This window comes from Somniosus microcephalus, unplaced genomic scaffold (genome assembly GCF_052327205.1).
Source record: "Somniosus microcephalus isolate GS21.2 unplaced genomic scaffold, FLI_Smic_1.0 scaffold644, whole genome shotgun sequence".
In the NCBI taxonomy this organism is placed as follows: Eukaryota; Metazoa; Chordata; class Chondrichthyes; order Squaliformes; family Somniosidae; genus Somniosus; species Somniosus microcephalus.
This window is the reverse complement of record NW_028225831.1, coordinates 125,681-142,506: the sequence shown is the minus strand read 5'-3', so window position 1 is coordinate 142,506 and position 16,826 is coordinate 125,681. Positions and strand designations below refer to the sequence as shown.

At 51.3% G+C, this 16,826-nt stretch overlaps 1 protein-coding gene across 1 annotated transcript in view; it reads left to right on the top strand.

The window, feature by feature from the left end:
• Positions 1–876: 876 nt before the first annotated feature.
• Positions 877–16,826, top strand: part of LOC147081226 (A disintegrin and metalloproteinase with thrombospondin motifs 20-like) — a gene marked incomplete at its 3' end in the record, with an annotated part of 134,714 nt that continues 118,764 nt past the window's right edge. Inside the window, exon 1 of the mRNA XM_085980873.1 lies at positions 877–1,571. Coding sequence (XP_085836999.1) covers positions 1,344–1,571 — 228 coding nt within the window. The remainder of the gene's footprint in view (positions 1,572–16,826) is intronic.

The following is a 16,826-nucleotide window of genomic DNA, read 5'->3' as shown; positions in this document are numbered from 1 at the left end:
CCGTGCGCGGCCTAGCGCTTCAGGCCCGGCCGGGCTCTCGGGCCGCGACTCACCTCAGCTGAGCTCCCGCTTCGGGAGAGAGAGACAGAGGGGGAAGGAGAGAGAGAGAGAGAGAGAGAGAAATTCCTGAATCAATACTAATGAATCAACAATTTCCTCACCTCCATTACCATTTTTTTTAGCTTCAGGCCTGGCCGGTCTTTAATGGCCGCCACTCACCTCAGCTCAGCTCCCGCTCGGCAGTTTGAAGGATTAGGCCCCGCCCACAAACGCCATGAAACGCCCCCCAATTGGTCAACCATCACGTCACTCAAAGCTAATGAGGGGTTCGTTTTTAAAAGTAAATACGCCTATGACACTCTCCTGATTGGTCAACCGCTATTTTGAACATTTTTTGAATGTTTTTTAAAAGTAAATACACCTATGACATGACACTCCCCTGATTGGTCAACCGCTAATTAGCAGATTTTGTAGTTTTTTGAACTTTTAAAAAAAGTAAATATGCCTAGGACACTCCCCTAATCATAAGCTTTCTTTTGATATAACATATGTGTAGGTACGCTCTATAACTTTTGAGTGATGCCCGGACAGACAGACACCACGATCCTTATATATATATATATATATATATAGATAGATAGACTAGCTAGAGTGCCCGGCGGTGCCGAGGCTTTTTCGAGGGCATGTTGTTGTTGGAAGAGAGAGAGCGACTGGGGGGGAAGAGAGAGAGCGACTGGGGGGGAAGAGAGAGAGCGACTGGGGGGGAAGAGAGAGAGCGACTGGGGGGGAAGAGAGAGAGCGACTGGGGGAGAAGAGAGAGAGCGACTGGGGGGGGGGAAGAGAGAGAGCGACTGGGGGGGAAGAGATCATCCAAATTCAGTACCCGGTCCCTGCTTTCTCCCCATACCCCTTGATCCCTTTAGCCTTAAGAAATATATCCAACTCCTTCTTGAATATATTTAATGAAATGAATACGTGTGGGCTGTGATGACTCACTGCACTTGCAATATAGATTTTAAAAACTTGCATTTATATAGTGGCCCTCATCTTGAAAAGACTGTCCAGAGCACTTTACAGATCAGCGAACGAGAGAGCAGGAGGGTAAAGAATAAATGGAATGTATTTAAAGGGTAAGCCAGATGAGCGATTGAAAAGACGAGACTTTTGTAGGGTTTTGAAAGCAGGGGGAGATTATTGTACAAGGCAGGGGTGTGGCGGCTGAAAAAGCAGCCCCCAATGGCACAGAAACCGCAGCAAGACAGAAAAAAAACCTTAATTTTATATATTTTTTCTCTTTACTGCAGAACATCACCAAACGAAGAAAAGACTTCTGAAGATGCACAATGCTAGCAGTATTAGGGAGCACCTCGATATCTTACAGAGTGCGATTAGACCGAACATTCCTCCAACTGAAGAGTCCGAATTGGGCAATGAAACGCAGCAGCATACAAGACAAAAACGTTTTTTTGTCATATCCAAGATTTGTGGAGGTCATGGTCACTGCTGACAGCAAAATGGTGTATCATCACGGGAGGAATTTGCAGCACTACATTTTAACACTTATGTCAATAGTAAGTAAGCATCAGCAAATGTGGGCGTGTGTTTGCGTAAGTGTGACCAAAACAATACAAGTGGAAAGAGGCATTTATATCCCTGTTTGGTTCACAGAAGCTGTTACCAATTCACAATTCACAATTCAAATCGCTTTATTGGCATGATAAGTTACATCTTATGTTGCCAAAGCATCAAAATACATTTATGGTTTACCACATAAACGCAGTTCTATTCATACAGTGTATAAACAGGTATATCCCTGAGTGTATAAATATACATTCGCATTGTTTATATATATTCTTTTCTTAGTTTACTGGTTGGCTCTCTGTTCATGGCCCCAACCCTTGTCTCCCCTCCCCATCCCCCAGCCCAATTAATTCCAGTTCTACCTTCTCTAAACTGCTCTGCTCTCTGAGCCATATCAGTGAAAACAATGAGTGATAATGTTGGGAAGCCAGTTCAAATTATTGTTGGTGAAATTGGTGGACGAATACTTAAGGCATTCCTTTGGAAGGGGTGGCATTAACCTATTTAAAATAATTTAGTTAACTCCCATTTGTAGTCAACAGTAACTTCTAGCTGAGATGTATTTTAAGCAGCTGAACTATATAGGTCCAGATAAAGAAAGATATTTGGTTAGACGAGACATATTGTCTCTCTCCTTCGGTCAATGCAGGAAGGTGAGAATTCCTCTGGTCACAACGTACAGCGACGAGGTTTGTGAAGAGTTCCTCTCTTTGCCCCTTCAACTGAAATCTTATATGTGTTTTTTAAATGATTTCACTAGATAGAGGAAATAGGGATCTTCACAAATTAACTTAGTGTCACCAAACATAGCATTCGATGGAATCCTTACCCCGCTGTCTGAAATATTGCTGTTGGTGTAATGTGAAACAAGAAAAAGGCATCCAGAGAAAATGGTTGATAAAATACAGTAAAAATTAAACAGGCTCAAAAAGTAACTGAAACAATCATTGCAAAGAACTGTTTTTATTTAAATCCAGTGTTTAGCACACCAGCTTGAACAAGTACCAAAGCGAGGCATTGTGCAATAAAACCAATCCTATAACTTGCATACCATGTGGATCATTAATGCATAAGCAATGAATCCACAAGTATATGACAAAGTTAGTAATCTTGATATATTCTAAATGCCTGTGGCGTACCGATCACAGAACGGACACAATCCGCTTTCCGGTCTGTAGACTATAAATCAGGCGTCATGCCTTTAAGAAGGATCACACCTTTAAGAAACTCGATCTGCAACATAGTTAAGCCCAGAGCGGGGGAGGAGCAGTCAAAGCTGTGGACTGATGAAAGGCAGTCGTACTTTGTGTAGTCTCTGACTCCATTTTGTGTTCAGCATGCAGCCTCAACAATTAAACCTTTTCTGTTGAAGCTCTCCGAGTTCAGTATTTTTTGCTAGGAGTACGTAGACTCCTACATTGGTGACCCCGACGCTCAGGACGACTCCTAAGCGTAACCATGGCTGACACAAACGCAGTTTCTGTGAAGCTGCCGGAGTTCTGGGAGAACCTGGCCACCGCCTGGTTCCTTCAAGCCGAATTGCAATTCCGACTCCGCGGCATCACCGCCGACGCAACGATGTACGACTACCTCCTCACCTCCCTGGGCAGCTCCACAATCACGAAAGTCTGGACAACACTACAAAACCCTCCGGAGGAAGGCAAGTACGCACATCTCAAGGCCGCGCTCATTAAAAAATTCACAGCCCCCCAATTCTTGCGCTACTGCCACCTCCTCGACTTCCTGGGCCTCGGTGACTCCACGCCGTCAGACTTGCTCTCACACATGCTTGCTCTGACCGACGAGAAACCGCCCGGCTCCCTCTTCCGCACGCTCTTTATCCGCCAACTACCTCCCAGCATCCGCCCGGCGATCGTGGCGTCCAGCCTCACGGACCTCGAGGCCCTGGCCAACGAAGCCGATAAGCTCCTGTCCGCCAGCTCCAACCATGCCGTCACCCCCGACCTGGCCTCCGCAGCGTCGGCGCGCGCTCCACCCTCTATCGCGCGGCCACACAGCTCGGTCACGAGGCCCACCGGGCCCCCACGTCCCCCAAGCCCTCCGACCCAGGGCTACTGCTACTTCCATACCTGGTTCGGCGCACGGGCACGCCGCTGCAGCCATCCCTGCACGTTTCCAACCGCCCCCACACCGGCCTACACGATGGCCGTGGGGCAAGCAGGCGCGCTGCTGTACGTTACGGACAGCGCCTCCGGACGCCGTTTCCAATGCGACACGGGCGCGCAGTGCAGCATCATCCCCGCGTCCACCCTCGAGATCCAGCAAGATGGCCGCGGCCCTGCGCTGGCTGCCGCCAACGGCACCGACATCCGGACATACGGCACCTGTACCGTCACCATCGACCTCGCAGGCCGCCGCTACCACTGGGAGTTTATCACCGCCAAGGTGCTCTCCCCGCTCCTCAGTGCGGATTTCCTGTGCGCCCACGGCCTGTTGGTCGACATGCCTCGGCACCGCCTCGTGGACATGAACACCATGTCACCTATCCCGGGCGCCATGGCCCCCCCCCCCCCAACCTGCCGAAATGGCGTGGCAGTGCCGCACCCGCTCAACGGACGACTACTCAGCACTCCTGGCTGAGTTCCCAGCCCTCACCAACCCGACCTTCTCCGCGAAGGTTGCTAAGCACGGGGTAGAACACTTCATCCCCACCACAGGCCCACCGGTGTATGCTCACGCCCGCAGGCTGGACCCGGCCAAGCTGGAGATCGCGCGGGCCGAGTTCGCCACAATGGAACAGCTCGGCATCATCCGCCACTCCAACAGCCCCTGGGCCTCCCCACTCCACATCGTCACCAAACCCGATGGGGGATGGCGCCCCTGCGGGGACTACCGGTGCATAAACGATGCCACCACGTCGGATCGGTACCCCATACCGCACATTCAAGACTTCTCGGCTAGACTGGCCGGCCGCTCAGTCTTCTCCAAAGTCGACCTGGTGCGCGGTTACCATCAGGTGCCAGTCCACCCAACGGACGTTCCTAAGACGGCCATAATCACCCTTTTTGGGCTATTTGAGTTCCTCCGAATGCCCTTCGGCCTCAAACGCGGCCCAGGCCTTCCAGCGGCTCATGGACTCGGTCCTCCGGGACCTGAAGTTCCTCTTTGTCTACCTGGATGACATCCTGGTAGCTAGCTCCTCCAAGCAGGAACACATCGAGCAGCTTCGCACCCTGTTCCAGCGGCTCAGTGAGCACGGGCTCATCATCAGCCCAGCCAAGTGCCAATTCGGCCTCAGCAGGATCGAATTCCTCGGCCACCACATCACGCAGGACGGAGCCATTCCCCTGCCCACCAAGGTGCAAGCCGTCCAGCAGTTCCCCCGGCCTACCACCATCAAAGGCCTCCAGGAGTTCTTGGGGATGATCAACTTTTACAACCGCTTCATTCCCGGAGCGGCCTCCCTCATGCGGCCCCTATACGAAGCCCTCCGGGGTAAGAAAGACAGAATGGCGATCGAGTGGGCGGCGGACATGTTGACCGCTTTCGACTCGGCCAAAAAGGCGCTCGCCGACACCACCATGCTCGCTCACCCACAGCCCAATGCCAGGGTGGCCCTCACCACGGACGCCTCCGACCACGCGGTCGGCGCCGTGTACGAACAGTGGGTCGACTGGGCCTGGCAACCGCTGGCCTTTTTCAGCCGCCAACTGCGCCCCCCGGAGGCCAAATACAGCGCCTTTGACCGCGAGCTCCTCGCACTGTACCTGGCAGTCTGCCATTTTAGATTTCTTCTGGAGGGTCGCCCCTTCACCGCGTTTGTCGACCACAAACCCCTGACATTCGCGATGGCAAAATCTGCGGACCCGTGGTCAGCCAGGCAACAATGCAAGCTCGCCACGGTGTCCAAATTCACCACGGACATCCGGCACATCTCCGGTCGAGACAACGTGGTGGCCGACTGCCTATCCCGCCCCGCCGTCCACGGCGCCCACCTGGCAGTGGACTATGCTCAACTGGCACTGGAGCAACGCACCGACCCTGATCTGCTCTCCGCGCCCACAACCCTCCCAGGGCTGCGACTGACTGACCGTCGCCTGCGGCCCGTCCGCTGTCACAGTCAAATGCGACACCTCCTTGGCGCAACCCCGCCCCGTAGTCCCGGCGTCCTGGCAAAAACGGGTGTTCGACATTGTCCACGGCCTCTCTCACCCCGACACCCGCGCATCCATTAGACTGGTGGCCAACCGATTTGTCTGGCGCGGCCTGCGCAAAGATGTGCGCGTCTGGTCCAGATCATGCATAGCTTGCCAGCGTGCCAAAATCCACCAGCACGTCAAAGCCCCACTCGAGGAGTTCACCATGCCAGAAAGAAGGTTCGACCACGTCCACATCAACCTCGTCGGCCCCCTGCCGCCATCACAAGGTCACACGCACCTGCTGACAATCGTGGACCGTACCACCCACTGGCCCGAGGCCATTCCACTGACGTCCACCACCACCGCCGACATCGCGAGGGCGTTCATCGGTACCTGGGTCACTCGGTTCGGCGTCCCCTCCGACATGACGTCGGATAGAGGCCCGCAGTTCACCTCTGATCTGTGGGCCGCCATCGCCCGAAAACTCGGGGTGGCCGTTCACCGCACCACGGCTTACCACCCCCAAGCCAACGGACTGTGCGAGCGATTCCACAGGTCCATGAAGGCGTCCCTCCATGCCAGCCTCGAGGACGAGGCTTGGATCGACCGCCTCCCGTGGGTGCTACTCGGCCTACGCTCCGCGGTCAAGGAAGACTTGTAAGCCTCGGCGGCGGAATTCGTGTACGGCCAGCCGCTGAGCGTACCCGGAGAGTTCGGGCCCACCGCCACGACCCCCTGGTCGGCTGACCAGCAACGCCGCGCTTTCGCCAACCGAGCACAACAGTTCGCTCCGGTACCCACCGGCCGGCACGGCGAACCAGCAACCCGCGTACCACCTAGCCTGCACATGGCCAAATTTGTTTTCGTGCGCCATGACGCCCACCGAGGACCTCTACGGCCCCCATACGACGGACCCTACAAGGTACTCCAGACGGGGAACAAGTTCTTCCTCCTCGAAGTGGGCGGCAGAACTGACAAGGTGTCGGTCGACCGGCTCAAGCTGGCGCACCTAGAGCCCGACGAACCCGTTCAAGTGGGCCAACCCCCACTGCGGGGCAGACCGCCTAAGAGCCCGACGCGTCCGACCGCCCCGCTCCCGACACCAACCGCCAAGAGCCGTTCCGGCCGTGCCATCAAGCCGCCACGCCGGTTCGTACACTCCCTACTAGCAGATTCTGGGGGGAGCTGTGTGGCGTACCGATCACAGAACGGACACAATCCGCTTTCCGGTCTGTAGACTATAAATCAGGCGTCATGCCTTTAAGAAGGATCACACCTTTAAGAAACTCGATCTGCAACATAGTTAAGCTCAGAGCGGGGGAGGAGCAGTCGAAGCTGTGGACTGATGAAAGGCAGTCGTACTTTGTGTAGTTTCTGACTCCATTTTGTGTTCAGCATGCAGCCTCAACAATTAAACCTTTTCTGTTGAACCTCTCCGAGTTCAGTATTTTTTGCTAGGAGTACGTAGACTCCTACATGCCGAACATTTGTCTTGCTCAAAGCTATGGTTATTACGCATTGAAAAATAGGATTTTAGTACTTAAGATTAGAAATTACTACTATTAGTAGCCGAACACTTAATTTGTACGTGTGACGTTCCCTTGTCCGCTATTTTAGTGACACTGCTATCCCAGAGTAAATGGGTTAACCTTTGAAGTAACATACTGAGAAAGGTCCTGCAAATACTTTTAAGCGTTTGTTTAAGGATTAACTGGTCTTCATCTCATTCCTGCCTGTGAGACCACCAACAACAACAACAGCTTGCATTTATATAGCGCCTTTAACGTAGTTAAACGTCCCAAGGTGCTGCACAGGAGCGATTATCAAACAAAATTTGACACCGAGCCACATAAGGACATATTAGGGCAGATGACCAAAGGGTTGGTCAAAGAGGTAGGTTTTAAGGAGCGTCTTAAAGGAGGAAAGAGAGGCGGAGAGTTTTCGGGAGGGAATGCCAGAGTTTAGGTCCTCGGCAGCTGAGGACACGGCCGTCAGTGGTGGAGTGGTTAAAATCGGGGATGCGCAAGAGACCCGAATTGGAGGAACGCAGATATCGCGGAGGGTTGTAGGGCTGGAAGAAGTTACAGAGATGGAGAGGGACGAGGCCATGGAAGAACTTGAAAACCAGGTTACTTAACCGAGACCTTGCATTGTACGAAATGACTGATGTGCTTTAAGCACACAACAGTGACAACACTTCAGGGAAAAAAAAAGTCAGTGCTTGTATGCCAAGAGCTTTGCGAGATGTGCCAAGGCACTTTATAAATGCAAACTCTTATTTCCAGATATCGCCAACTGTAATTTCTAGGCTTAAGATATCTCTGTAGTTTTCTCCAGCCCTACAACCTTCCGAGATGAGCTTCCAACTACATATCCGCGCCATCACTAAGACTGCCTATTTCCACCTCTGTAACATCCGACTCCACCCCTGCCTCAGCTCATCCGCTGCTGAAACCCTCATCCTTGCCTTTGTTACCTCTAGACTTGACTATTCCAGTGCTGGCCTCCCATCTTCCACTCTCCATAAACTTAAGCTCGTCCAAAATTCTGCTGCCCGTATTCTAACTCGCAGCAAGTCCCGTTCACCCATCACCCCTGTGCTCGCTGACCTACATTGGCTCCCGGTTCCAAAATTTTAAAATTCTCATCCTGGTTTTCAAATTCCTTCATGGCCTTGCCCCTTCCCATCTCTGTATCCTCCTCCAGCTCTACAACCCTCTGAGATCTCTGCGCTCCTCCAATTCTGACCTCTTGAGCATCCCTGATTTTAATCGCTCCACCATTGGTGGCCGTGCATTCAGTTGCCGAGGCCCTAAGCTCTGGAATTCCCTCCCTAAACCTCTCCGCCTCTCTACCTCTCTTTCCTTCTTGAAGACGCTCCTTAAAAACTACCTCTTTGACCAAGCTTTTGGTCATCTGCCTAATTTCTCCCTATGTGGCTCGGTGTCATTTGTTAGCGCTACTGTGAAATGCCTTGGGACATTTTACTAGGGTTAAAGGGGCTATATAAATGCCAGTTGTTGTTGAAAGCTTCCACTTCATTGGTGCCCTTGGTTTTTGAGTCACTTTTCATTTGGCTCCAAAAGTACAAGGTCACAAAATATTAGCAAATCCAGTTTCTTTACCAGCTTCAGTTAAACCAATCAAACAAATCTTCACTGTAACTGTAGTGTATGTACCTTTAAGAAAGAACTACTTTTACAGCTCCTGTATACTGTAGTACCGGCAGTGACCACACCTGTATATAAGCCCTGAGCAGGGATCTGTACTGTTAGTTTTTAGACTACCCTCATCCAGTAAACACCTGTTGATTGTTGATCTGCAGTCTCCGTCTATTTATTGAAGAACACCATACCTTAAGATTCACGGATTTAACAGTAACAATCAGCTGAAAACAAAATGTTATATTAATTTTTTTAATCTCCCCCCCCCCCCCTCCCCCCCCCGTTTCTCAAAGTTACTGACTCCAGTGGGGGTGTTGTTCTCCGACTGCAACACCTCACTCAGAAAGTCATTCTTTGCTTGTTAATCTAGACAGTGAATGTCGACGGGCTATTCAGTCATTTGAGGGCATCACAGTCAAACCTGCTGCTGACCTCACTCAAAGTCGACACGTACTTTCCAGCGTGAATCACTGGAGAGTAAACAGGAGCAGGAACCCTGGCCGCCTTCACAGCCCAGGGGTGCCGAGACCAAATGTAGCACGTCACTGGTGCCCTGGCCGAGATCAGCAACTCGGCTCAGATGGGAAATCTGTTTCCTGGATTATTGTAAAATAGGACAGGTAAGAGGTAGGTTATAAGGAGGAGAGAGAGATAGAGAGACGGAGAGGTTTAGGGAGGGAATTCCAGAGCTTGGAGCCTAAGCAACTGAAGGCTTGACTGCTGATAGTGGGACGAAGGAAATCGGGATGCACTAGAGGCCAGAATTGGCGGAACACAGAGATCTCGGAGGGCTGTAGGGCTGGAGGAGGTTACAGAGATGGGGAGGGGCGAAGCCTTGGAGGGATTTGAAAACAAGGATGAGATCAATAATTCCCTGAGGTCAGTTTTTAAGTATACAGGAAACTCTTTGGTATCCGGCACCAGCGTGTTGCTGGTTGATCAAAAAATCTGGATGACGGAGGGGGTTATCTACCGAGGCTATTTTTAACAAAGAAAAATTTAAAAAATCAAGAAATGTGCAGTATACAGTAATTGGGTACTCACCTACAGAATGTTGTGTTAAATGGATGGTGGAAGATGCTCGATTAAGTACAGTTCTGCCAGTTGAGGGTAGTGCTATGCAATGACTACCGGCAGCGCAGGAGACGCACAGTACCCCTGTAAAATGGTGGATCAGAAGAGACGACCGGCAGCGCGGGAGAGTCAGACTCCTGTTACAGGGGTATTGAGGTGTTCCGACTTCCGACAGCGCCAAGAAGCCGAGTAGTGGCAGTTTGGAGAACTACCCCCACTGGCTAACTCGGCCACCGGGGAGACTAGGACTCGGCAACATTGTCGGTTATTGAGGTGTTGTTTTCGGAGTGAGAATTTTGCCGGTTAATAGAGAATTCCTGATATTTAGGTGCCGTTTAAATGAGAGTTTCCTGTATACTGGTAGGAGGTCATGAGTATGGTTAACAGTGCTGCTGTAGTTTTCAGTGGGTATATATACAAAATTTGAGGTGAAGTAATTTTACAGAGTCGCGGCATCAGTTGATGTTGCTAGCAGTAACTAGCAGTGCTATGATTTATTTGTCCTCATGTTACACCAAGGATCATTTTCGGTTGACCTATGTAGGAGAACCCCCATGATGGTATGACAAGCCCAAAGTTTATAGCTTGCTAATTGGTTCCTGTCAGTGGAGTGACATGTAGACTGCAGCCTCAGGGTAACAAGCTAGTAAAACATTGTTTGAAAGGCCTTTAGTATGTACTTTGTGATCCTGTGCTGTTTTTGATTCAATATGTACCGCGCAGTGTGGCACAGGATGAGAAAATGATCATTTTTTGCCTGATTTTCTCCACTACTTTCCTGAAGGAGCTGGCTCACAGTGGACTACCGTTAACAGACACTAGTACTTTTACCCAAGTGGCCATTCTGCATGTGTAATTAGAGGCAAGGCAAATTAGTGGGCTGGCGTGGGGAGATTCAGCAGCTGTCCTGAGAATCTCAGTGTGCTGTCAGTGGTGGGGGTGAGGGAGTTTCGGATGGGCTACTGGGGGGGAATGTCTGATGGGCTGTCGGTGGGTGGGGGGCTAGTGTCGGAGAGTGGGGGTGTTGTCAGTGTGGGCTGAAGTGTCGGATGGGCTGTCAGCGGGCGGGGGAGTGGGGTGTTTGATAGGTTGTCGGGAGGAGGGGGGTGATGTGTTGGATGGGTTGTCGGGGGTAGAGGAGTGATGTGTTAAATGGGTTGTCCGGGGGAGTGATGTGTTGGATGGGTTGTCGGGGGGGGGAGGGGAGTGATGTGTTGGATGGGTTGTCGGGGGGGGGGAGTGATGTGTTGGATGGGTTGTCGGGGGGGGGGGAGTGATGTGTTGGATGGGTTGTCGGGGGGGGGGGAGTGATGTGTTGGATAGGTTGTCGGGGGGGAGTGATGTGTTGGATGGGTTGTCGGGGGGGGGAGTGATGTGTTGGATGGGTTGTCGGGGAGGGGAGTGATGGGTTGTTGGGGGGAGGGGAGTGATGTGCTGGATGGGTTGTTGAGGAGTGATGTGTTGGATGGGTTGTCGGGGGGGAGTGATGTGTTGGATGGGTTGTCGGGGGGGAGTGATGTGTTGGATGGGTTGTTGGCGGGGAGGGGAGTGATGTGTTGGATGGGTTGTCGGGGGGGAGTGATGTGTTGGATGGGTTGTCGGGGGGAGTGATGTGTTGAATGGGTTGTCGGGGGGAGGGGAGTGATGGGTTGTTGGGGGGAGGGGTGTGATGTGCTGGATGGGTTGTCAGGGGGAGGGGAGTGATGTGTTGGATGGGTTGTTGGCGGGGAGGGGAGTGATGTGTTGGATGGGTTGTCGGGGGGAGGGGAGTGATGTGTTGGATGGGTTGTCGGGGGGAGGGGAGTGATGTGTTGGATGGGTTGTCTGGGGGGGAGTGATGTGTTGGATGGGTTGTCGGGGGGGAGTGATGTGTTGGATGGGTTGTCGGGGGGGGAATTGATGTGTTGGATGGGTTGTTGGCGGGGAGGGGAGTGATGTGTTGGATGGGTTGTCGGGGGGAGGGGAGTGAAGTGTTGGATGGGTTGTCGGGGGGAGGGGAGTGATGTGTTGGATGGGTTGTCGGGGGGGGGAGTGATGTGTTGGATGGGTTGTCGGGGGGGGGAGTGATGTGTTGGATGGGTTGTCGGGGGGGGAGTGATGTGTTGGATGGGTTGTCGGGGGGGAGTGATGTGTTGGATGGGTTGTCGGGGGGGGGGAGTGATGTGTTGGATGGGTTGTCGGGGGGAGTGATATGTTGATGGGTTGTCGGGGGGGAGGGGAGTGATGTGTTGGATGGGTTGTCGGGGGGGGGAGTGATGTGTTGATGGGTTGTCGGGGGGAGGGGAGTGATGTGTTGGATGGGTTGTCGGGGGGGAGTGATGTGTTGGATGGGTTGTTGGGGGGGGAGTGATGTGTTGGATGGGTTGTCGGGGGGGAGTGATGTGTTGGATGGGTTGTCGGTGGGGTGGCAGTGATGTGTTGGATGGGTTGTCGGGGGGAGGGGAGTGATGTGTTGGATGGGTTGTCGGGGGGAGTGATGTGTTGGATGGGTTGTTGGGGAGTGATGTGTTGGATGGGTTGTTGGGGAGTGATGTGTTGGATGGGTTGTTGGGGGGAGGGGAGTGATGTGTTGGATGGGTTGTCGGGGGGGGGGAGTGATGTGTTGAATGGGTTGTCGGTGGGGGGGCAGTGATGTGTTGGATGGGTTGTCGGGGCGGGGGGGAGTGATGTGTTGGATGGGTTGTCGGGGGGGAGGGGAGTGATGTGTTGGATGGGTTGTCGGGGGGGGGGAAGTGATGTGTTGGATGGGTTGTCGGTGGGGGGGAGTGATGTGTTGGATGGGTTGTCGGTGGGGGGGGGAGTGATGTGTTGGATGGGTTGTCGGGGGGGTAGTGATGTGTTGGATGGGTAGTCAGTGGGGGGGTAGTGATGTGTTGGATGGGTAGTCGGTGGGGGGGGAGTGATGTGTTGGATGGGTTGTCGGGGGGGGAGGGGAGTGATGTGTCGGATGGGTTGTCGGGGGGAGGGGAGTGATGTGTCGGATGGGTTGTCGGGGGGGGGGAGTGATGTGTCGGATGGGTTGTCGGGGGGGGAGTGATGTGTTGGATGGGTTGTCGGGGGGGAGTGATGTGTTGGATGGGATGTCGGCGGGGAGTGATGTGTTGGATGGGTTGTCGGTGGGGGGGGTGATCTGTTGGATGGGTTGTCGGTGGGGGGGGGGAGTGATGTGTTGGATGGGTTGTCGGTGGGGGGGGAGTGATGTGTTGGATGGGTTGTCGGTGGGGGAAGTGATGTGTTGGATGGGTTGTCGGTGGGGGGGGAGTGATGTGTTGGATGGGTTGTCGGTGGGGGGGGAGTGATGTGTTGGATGGGTTGTCGGTGGGGGGGGGAGTGATGTGTTGGATGGGTTGTCGGGGGGGAGAGGTGTGTTGGATGGGTAGTCGGCGGGGAGGGGAGTGATGTGTTGTATGGGTAGTCGGGGCGGGGTGGGGGGGGGAGTGATGGGTTGTCGGTGGGGGGGGAGTGACGTGTTGGATGGGTTGTCCGGGGGCTGGGGTGGTGGTGGCGAGTGTCGAATTGGCTGTCGGGGGCTGTATTGACATGCTAGCCTGGGGAGTAGCAGCAGAATATCCTGAAGAATCAACAGGTTATCCTGGATAGCATCACCGCAAAGGCCGGTTCTGGCCATGTCTATCATTCATGTGCTCAGTTTTCAGCAGAGGTCACAGGATAATGATCAGGATTGGAAAGCCTGTGGATTCCTTTCCCCTACCCCTCCTTAACTCAGGAACACTGAAGCTATTTGTGGCACCCAAACTACTGCTTAGGCTGGGATCAGATAACTCACCACACAATGGGAACTTGAGACTGACACACGCGCACACCTCTATTAGCTCTGTTTGCTGGTATATTTTGCATCAAACTTCAGCACTGGTACTGATGGAATGCTGCATTATTTTTGGGTTGACACATCAAACCAAAGCCCTGTCTGCCTATCCAGGTGGAATTAAGATCCCATGGCACTATTCAAAGAAGGGCAGGGTTCTCCTGAAGTCCTGGCCACACTGTTACCAAAAAACCCAGATTATCCGGTCATTCATTTCATTTGCTGTTTGTGGGGCTGTTAACAAATTGGCTGCTGAGTTTGCCTAATGCAAGTTTTGTATGTGACATTTTGGGACAACCCGAAGCTCCTGGGACCTAATGCAGTCCCCTAATGAATCCCCCGTAACGTTTGGCTGCATCCTACACTTTTGGCACTTGGTTAAACCTTCACCCTCATAAAACTTCTGTCAGGTTGGAAGGTCTGCACTATTTATCAGCACACAGGAGACTGGGCTGGAATTGGAATCTTTGCTAACATTACCTCCTCGACATGGGACACTTCACCACCATCGCTCAAAGATAAATGAGCTCCAAGGCTGATACTCACATTCAAAATGTCCTTTTTTATAAGCACATTTTACTGGTATTGGTACAAGGCATTGCTCTAAGGAATAAGGTATGTAATATCATGTGCTTAAATTGCTCTACAGATATTCTTACTTTTAATATGTCAGCAATTCCTACAACCATGTTTTCAATTTTAATAATTGTTCTCTTTCACTGAAATTTAATAAGTGCTTGAAAGCTCCTCTTGATGCATGTTATCATTATTGGAATGTTCCTCCTCCAACCTATTTTATCGGCAAGAGCACTGTTGGAGGCAAACCTGCTGTATAAATCACCCAGCAGGGCTTTCGCTCCCTGTCTGTGAGTAAGAGTGCTGGCCACAACACTATGTATGTCCTGTTGGTGGCACAGGTTGAGTTTGCTATCTTGGGACTGATGTCACAGGCAGGCTGGCAGTGTGCTTGGTTGCCCATTACATACCTTCTACCAATATCGGGGAAGGTCCCAGTCAGTCAGCTTTGAACTGACAGCACGCGGACAGCGCGGGAACATATGCACGTGCTTTAAACTCACATTGGTGACTACCGGACGACTGTGAACATGCAGATCTTATGCATGTGGAATATGCTGAATCCTCCCAGCATTATAAATTAAAATTGTGTCAGGAATGCAAAGTCTGTCAGTGATGCCCAACGCAGCAGCACCTGTCCTTAAGTTTTATTGATTTATAAAATAAATCGCTGTTTAGTTGTTGGAGATTATGTGGATCTGTTCTGTTCCCCCTCCCATTTTTTCTCGAAGAATGCTTAAGTTTTTAATTAGTTTGTCTTGCGCTCTGCACTCAGCACGTTACTCCCCTCTGTATGTATAAATTATACATGATTTGTTGAAAAGCCAGTTCTAATTGGAAAACGCTTGTGTGAATTACTAACATTTTTGTTACTGTCGTGGCAGGTGCATAGCAACATGTTAACCCATTGAACACTGAGTCTCGCTTCCAGTTTTAAAAATGGACCATTTTTGTCAGAACGCCACAATATTTCTGCATTATCCTTTTTTAATCAGAGTACATTGTTGAGACAGTGAGGCACCGTTTTTGAACCGGTTTGATTTTAATTTTAGGAGCCTTGGAAATTAAAGTATTTCATTTTTTGCAACATTCTCTGAATGAACGAGAGATCTCTGACCGGCACCGATGGAGTTTGTGTAATCTGTTTCACTCCATCTGTCTGGCAAGGAGCATTCAACAATTTAACGATTTACAATAGCTTTATCCAGTGTTGGCTTTTTTTAAAGCAAACTTCACATGGTGAGAGGGGTGAAAGTCAAACAAACAGGAATATCTTTGCATTTGCTGATTTTGGTGTGTTTAATAGTGCCCCTAAAGTCTCATTGTGGACAGCATGGGGCTACCATATACACAACAATGGTGTTTTGTGATCCGAAATTCATTCATAGTCAAGAAAAGCTCAGCTATACATGCACTAATCCACGTACATGCGCCAAGGCAGTCGGACAATATTGGGCTCTAGTCTTTCAGAAACTGTGTGGGTCATTGCACCTTAACTGCGTAATTTCCCACTTTTTTTGGCAAGTTCAGTATTTTCGATTGGCGTGCAAAGATTTTCGCTCTGGCTTTTCCCTGCAGGCAATTGATATGTACACAAGGGGGTGGAAATTAGTCTGGGCCCGATAGCGAGCAGCGTCCGCCTGAACCAAGAAGTCTGAGCATCGATAGGTATTGATCCTGGGGCCTCGTTGGCATACTCTGGGAGAGCTGCTGGCATTGGTTTCACCTCCACAGGCAGCTCGCAATGAGAAAAATTAATTTAGGGCCAGTTAACTCGATGGCAGCAGCTCTCGAGGCGGGTTGGAGTTGAAAACGTTGAGGGGGAGAGGTGGGTGATCACGTCGTGAGAACTAATTTTGTAAAGGGATCCTTCAACGGGCGTTGGGCCCCTGATTAGCATATTCAAGGTGCCAGGCACCTAAAAAAATGGGCCCCACGAATTTAGCCTTGGGACCAGGCCATCCCACTGCTCAATTGGTATGGTTTGTGCCCGTTTTACACCTGAGGAACAGGCGTAAAACAACTTCTCCCCCGCATTGTTAGTGAGGATGCTATACAAGGTCACTAGCAGATAAAATGAGAAGGAAAAGATAAGAAAGAAAGACTTGCATTTATATAGCGCCTTTCACAACCACCGGACATCTCGAAGCACTTTACAACCAAGTAAGTACTTTTGGAGTGTCGTCACTGTTGTAATGTGGGAAACACAGCAGCCAATTTGCACACAGCAAGCTCCCACAAACAGCAGTGTGATAACAAAAACAGATTATCTGGTCATTATGCCAGGAGAACGGGGATAACTGCCCTGCTCTTTTTGCAAAATAGTGCCACGGGATCTTTACATTCACCTCCGAGAGTAGATGGGGCCTCGGATTAACGTTTTATCCAAAAGACGGCACCTCCAACAGTGCAGTACTCTCTCAGCACTGCACTGGAGGGTCAGCCTAGCTTTCTGTGCTCTAGTTCCTGGAGTGGGACTTGAACCCACAACCTTCTGACTCAGAG